We start from the raw sequence: 6,000 nt of genomic DNA, 5'->3' as shown, positions 1-6,000 counted from the left end.
CCCCCACATACACACACCGTTTCCCATATGTTCTTCTGTTTTGTTTCTTAAATTCCACATAGGAGTGAAATCATACGGTATTTGTCTTTCTCTGACTACTTATGTCACTTAGCATTAATACATTCTAGCTCCGTCAACCTTGCTGCAAATGGCAAGGTTTCACTCTTTTCTATAACTAATGTTATAGATGAATAACACACACACACACACACACACACACACACACACACACACACACACACACACCCCACATCTTCTTTATCCATCAGACACATGAAAAGATGTTCAACATCATTGGCAGTTTTTTAAATCAGAGATTTCTTTCTTATAAGGAGGCACTGACATTTTTTTCCTCAAAATAAGTTTTAAAATAGATTTAAATGGAAATGAACAATTTTCAAAGGGTAAGTTTCCTCACAATTTTGTATCTGTAAACTATAAAAAGTTGGTATGTACTGGAGGCATATTTCGTTTCCTTTACTTCACTGTCCCAGCCGAAATAGCATATATTCAGCTGAAATATAATAAAAATAGTGCTAAATTTTGACTCTTAAATATCTAGATTCGGATCCAGTCTTGGCTGCCACTTAGGAGTTCGTGTGACTTTTCGCGAGCTGCCAGCCTGTTTCCTCAACCGTAAAATGGGCTGAACACTACACTCCCGCCAGGTACTGCTTAAGACATTCTAAAAGGTAGCAGATGCGAGCGCTCTGCCCCCAGACGGGGCCTGGTGCTGTCACGTGCTGGGCTCTTCCCTGGCTTACCTGGTGCCCAAAAGTAGGTCTTGAGGTATACGTTACTTGCACCTCTCTGAACCAGGCTGTCTGCAGCCATGTGCCTTCTGTGGGTGTTGGCACGCTTTTTGATCTGACATTTAAACAGTAGCGTCCTAGAGTGTGTGCAGGGAACTTGCCTCCTGCAGAAGGGGAGCGACCCAAATCCTGTGATGAAGCAAAGGAAAGAAGGACACGAGCTTCCTTCTGAAAGGGTTTTGTTTATGAAACTCCTCGTGGCATTTTTACTTTTTCCACGAAAAACTCTTTGTCCTTTTGTCTTCTGCCACTGGCCCCGGTTATGGACGGGGCGTCGATGTGAACACAGTTTCCAAATTGGAAATTAATGAGGTGTTTCATCCAGAGCAACCTTCCTCCCGCACTCTCAGGCATGCTGCCCTGGGAACCCCACCCCCACCCCCTTGTGGGTCTTTGCCCTCCTGCTGCCCTTGTCTACACGGCAGCGATGGGCACCCTTGCTTCTCTGCTACCTCCCCAGTGCTTTCCTGGCTTAAGAATTTTTTAAATCTGTGTATCAGGTATGATTCCCACAGTCTCTGGATCGTGTCCAAGCAGGATGGGTTCTGCTTGCCTGAGGCCACTGTCACTGGGCCAGAAAGTTCTTGATGGCTCTTCAGAGCTTGCGCTTCAGCCCTTTGTATATTCAGAAAGGAGGCTGGTGCACATTTCCTGGGATGCGGGGATGAAGGGGTGGGGGTGCTCAAGTAAGGTGAGAGCACTCCAGGAAAGTTCTCGTCAGCGCCCTAGGCTTGGCCTTGGTGGGGCTCGCGTGTGCTGGTAGGAAGGCTGCCTATCACCGGCGGATAAGGATCGATCTGAGGAGCAAAGGTGCCCATCAGGGGAAAGGTGGCGCACACTGAGATAATGCGGCTGGTGTGTGTGGTTCTCGAGCTTTGGTGAGGAGTGGTAGACTTGTGATTTTGCCAAGTCACAGATAATAAATTTTAAGAACTCTTGCGGATGAAAAGCGGCCTCTAGTCAGCGCTCAGCACTTTCATCAGAGGGTTCTGAGGGAGAAGCAAAGCTCTGTTTAGAGCGAGGACATAATGGGCTTGGGGTTGGCAGGGTGTCTCAGACCCTTGTGGAACTTACTGCAAAGTTTTGTACGTAAATATTTCAAAGGAGAGGACCCGGAGCTTTCATTAGATTTTTAAAGCAGTTCTTGGGGCGCCTGGGTGGCTCAGTCGGTTGAGCGTCCGACTTCAGCTCAGGTCATGATCTCACAGCTCATGAGTTCAAGCCCCACGTCGGGTTCTATGCTGACAGCTTTGGAGCCTGGCGCCTGCTTCTGATTCCGTCTCCCTCTCTCTCTGCCCCTAACCCACTGGCATTCTGTCTCTGTCTCTCTCAAAAATAAAAAGCATTTAAAAAAAAAAAATTAAAGCCGTTCTTGACCCACCAGTTTACATGAAAATAGACACCCAGTCAGGGTGGTTTGAGTCCCCGTGACCTGTGTGTGGTAGTCACCCATATGAGCACACTGTGGTTTCCTGTGTCCTCTAGGAAAAAGGGACCCAGACCCCAGAAGGCCAGATGTCCTATGACTTGAATGCCTGAGCGATTGTAAGGTGTGTGAAAGAGAGGTGTGGAATGGAATGGAAGGGAAAGTTTCCCCAAATGTGCAAAAGACAGACTGTCAAACAAAATGTTGACACATAGAACGAGGAGGATTGACTGGGTTTGGAGTGAAATGGAGAAAAGGAAACAAGCTGAATCTCCAGGGGAAATCTTTGTGACCACAAGAATGACTAGGTCACGGCCCTGCCATTCTAGAGGAGGCTGGAGCAACTCCATTAATGGGGAATTTTCAGGAAATGTGGATGTAATAGAAGGACAAGCATGGGCTGACCTTGAAAGGGGCTCTTCTGGAGACCTGCACACACTCCTTCCCCACCGGGACTGTTGGACGATACCTGGCATTGGCTCTTTCTTTTCTCTTGCATTAGGCACACTCAGGACACCTCCTGAGGGCCAAGTTCAGGGCCTACTTGCTGCAGCAGAAGAGCCATGAGCACAGTATTTGTTTCACTTACATTTTTGGTTAGGAGTGGTTCTCAGAATAATCCAGAAAGTGTAGTTTGAGGATTTTTTTTTTTTTTAAGAAAATTAAAGTCTGATATTACAGGTCCAAGATTCTATAATAAGGCTCTTTGCACTGAGTCAAAGGAAAATGAGAATAGTTGCTGTCATTCTCTTCCTGTGCTTCTTGGCTGCCATTTTAAGAGTGTTGGTTCTTCCTTCGGGGGAGGGTTAGGGTATCAGAGGGGTCTCTCTAGCCTTCCAGGGTAGTACCTGTGCTCCACAGAGGCTTTGTGGTGTGTACAGCCCCCCTGGGATAGGCTCTCTCCTTTCCCCCTGGGAACACCTGTGGATCCTTCAAGTGGCCTTTTTTCAGGAAGCGTATCTCTGAGGTTGTGAACAGAGTGGTTTGGCTGATGAAAAGGAAGGCAGAGGGGATGTTTGCAAGCCCAGGCTGAGAGCTTCCGCTACTGATTGGAGCTCCCGTTTCCCAAGCCCCCTCTGCCTCTCAGTACACCTGGCCTTTCCTTGCTCGTGAATCCATTCCCCACAGTATCTATCTCAGAGCTTTTCTGCTTCCTTCATGCCCCTGAGCAGCTCCCCCCAACCCTCCCTCATCCTTGGCTAGCTGATGTGAATGCTGTCACTTCCCCACTTCTTCCCCCCAGATTTGCCTCCCTCACCTCCCCTTTCCTTCCTGCCTCCTCTCCAGGCCACTCTTCCTCTCTCAGCGATGGGTTGCCTCCACTCGGCCCGGGATCCGTTCCTTTTGTACCGGCTTCTTCCCCTCGCCCCATAAACACAGCCTAGTCCTCATCCTGCCAGCCTCCTGGAAGCCGTCATCCACTTGCATTGCCTCCACCACAGCTGTGCTCCTGTCCTTAACCCAAAGCTTCCCGAAGCTTCTTCACCTCATGACACACAGAGGAGATGTTGCTGTTTGAATGGCACAAGGGCCGTGGGCACCAGGCTGCTGGAAAGCGGGCTCTGGCTGCCCTGAGGGTGGTTCCTCCCCGACAGCTTTGCGGTTCCACTCTGCCCCCCACCCCACCCCATACCTTTCCCCCCGAAAAGCCTTCCTAAAGATCACTGGTAAGCAAATACTAAACACAAAGACATTTTCTTTGTTTTCATCTTCCTTAACATCCAAGTGGCATTTGACACTCGCTGGTGGTTAAGAGCTCACACTCTGGCGGTGCTGCTGTGGCTCAGTTCCTGGCTGGGCCTTTTCCAGCTTATGACCTCGAAAGGTTACTTAATGTGCCTGTGCCTCGGTGTCATTCTGCAAATGAGGATAATAAAACCTACATCATGGGGTCGCCGTGTGAGTTAAATGGCTTCTCTGGGGGAAGCGTCTTGTCTCGCTGTAAGTGCTATATAAGTGTCTGTTGGGGTTTTTGAGTACCTCTTTGCTAAAGCCCCTTTCTTCTAACATCGGACCCTCCTGATTTTTTTCCTATGTCTTTGAGCTCTCTTGCTTTTTGTTTTCATTCTCCACATTGTCTTTTTCCCCCCAGAAATGGAGAAGGTAGTACAGAATGCAGCCTTGACTCTCATTTGCCCTTTCTTTCTTGAACCTTCCCACCAACGCCGCCAGCTCCCCACCTGTAGACCAGTCATCTCCCCAGGCCCCAGACCCACACCCCGACTGCCTGCTACATTGCCCACCGTCTGGATCTCCTCCCTGCACCTCAGACTCCCAAAAATAGTTGAACGTTTCTTTTATTTTTATTTTAAAAGCAATAAATGGCTCATCGTAGAGAACACAAGCAAATTTAAAGGATACGATACAAGCCAACGGTAATCCCACTGCAACAAGCACCAGCACTAAACTTGGGCGTGTCTTTGAGCTCAGTGGGTCTCAGCCCGGGCCGAGTCTCCCCAGGGCATCGAAGTTTGGCAATGTCTGGAGATATTTGTGGTTGTCAGCTTTGGGTTGCAGGAGGGGCTACTGGCATCTATCAGATAGAGTCCGAGGATATCACCAGACATTCTACAGTGTACGGGATAGGCCCCCACAACAAAGAATTGGTCCACTCAGTAGTGCTGAGGTTGAGAAACCCCATTCTGGACTTTGTCTTGACATAAATGCTCCAAATAGAGTAAGTTGGAATTACTTTTTTCTTTCTACCTCCACCCTGCTTGTCCACCTCTGTTCTCATCTGTCACATATTTGGCATCTACCCCCAGGCCTTCTCCCCCATCCAGTTTTGGTATTGATGACCACTCACCCTAACTAAGGAAGGGGCACTCCAGCAGGCCCTCCACCTTGAGTCCCCTCCTGCTTGGCCTGGTCTGGCCACCCATGTGCTTGCAGACCTTCTGTTGGCCTCCGCTGCCTGTCCACTGTCCACGCCTCAGAGTCTGAGCTCCCCGCGGGCAGGAGCTTCCACACTGATCGACCTTCATGCCTAGCTGGAACCTAATGCCATCCTGAGCACCGAGTCGGTGCTTGGCAAAGCTCTGTAGAATGTGTTTGGATGAATGGTTGCATGAAAGAAGAACCTGAAATAAATCCTCCTCATGATTCCCTCACAATCTGTCTTTGCAGATCCTTGGTGAATGGTTTGGTCGGACCATCATTCGCTCCTGCACCAAGCTGAGCTACGAGCACGCACAGAGCATGATTGAAAGCCCGACTAAGAAAATCCCTGAGAAGGAGCTGCCCCCCATCTCCCCGGAGCACACCAGCGAGGAGGTGCACCAGGCCATCTTGAATCTCCACGGAATTGCAAAGGAGTTACGCAAACAGCGGTTTGTGGACGGCGCGCTGCGTTTGGATCAAGTCAGTCACTTTTTTTTTTTTTTTCTTTCGGTGCAACCAACAGATTTGACTTGTGCTTGAGCCCAGTGTGCGTAAGATTCAGCATGGCAGTCTTGGGATCTTCCCTCCTTTTTCCCCAGTCACAGCCCTAAAACGTTGTTCTCTGAGGCAGGCAGGAACTAACTCTCACCCACTCTCCAAACTCCACAGACACACGAGGCCCACTGACATGAGCTAAGGCAAAAGGGTCGTGTCTGTGTGGGTGGCCCTGTGACCAGAACTCCCAGCTGGTCCTTCCTGGTAGGCCTGTAGCCCGTATTTGAGCCTTACCTCAATTCCTACCTCAAATCCCTCTGAATGGAGGTGAGAACAGGAAACATGGAAGTTTAGAAGGTAGTTGACCAGTATCGGATCATGAGGCTT

General features: G+C 49.4%; 1 protein-coding gene across 5 annotated transcripts in view; it reads left to right on the top strand.

Moving 5' to 3' along the window:
* Nucleotides 1–6,000, top strand: part of DIS3L2 (DIS3 like 3'-5' exoribonuclease 2) — a 354,030-nt gene that overhangs the window by 269,537 nt on the left and 78,493 nt on the right. For 4 of the 5 annotated variants that reach the window (XM_040450689.1, XM_040450687.1, XM_040450688.1 and 1 more), the window contains one exon: nucleotides 5,365–5,598. The exons of the other annotated variant lie outside the window; for it this stretch is intronic. In XM_040450689.1, the coding sequence (XP_040306623.1) occupies nucleotides 5,365–5,598 (234 nt within the window). The remainder of the gene's footprint in view (nucleotides 1–5,364; nucleotides 5,599–6,000) is intronic. 5 annotated transcript variants of the gene reach the window in all.

This window comes from Herpailurus yagouaroundi, unplaced genomic scaffold (genome assembly GCF_014898765.1).
Source record: "Herpailurus yagouaroundi ecotype Mexico unplaced genomic scaffold, PumYag 202, whole genome shotgun sequence".
NCBI lineage: Eukaryota > Metazoa > Chordata > Mammalia > Carnivora > Felidae > Herpailurus > Herpailurus yagouaroundi.
Note: the sequence above shows the minus strand (reverse complement) of the source record. Positions and strands in the feature narration are given on the sequence as shown.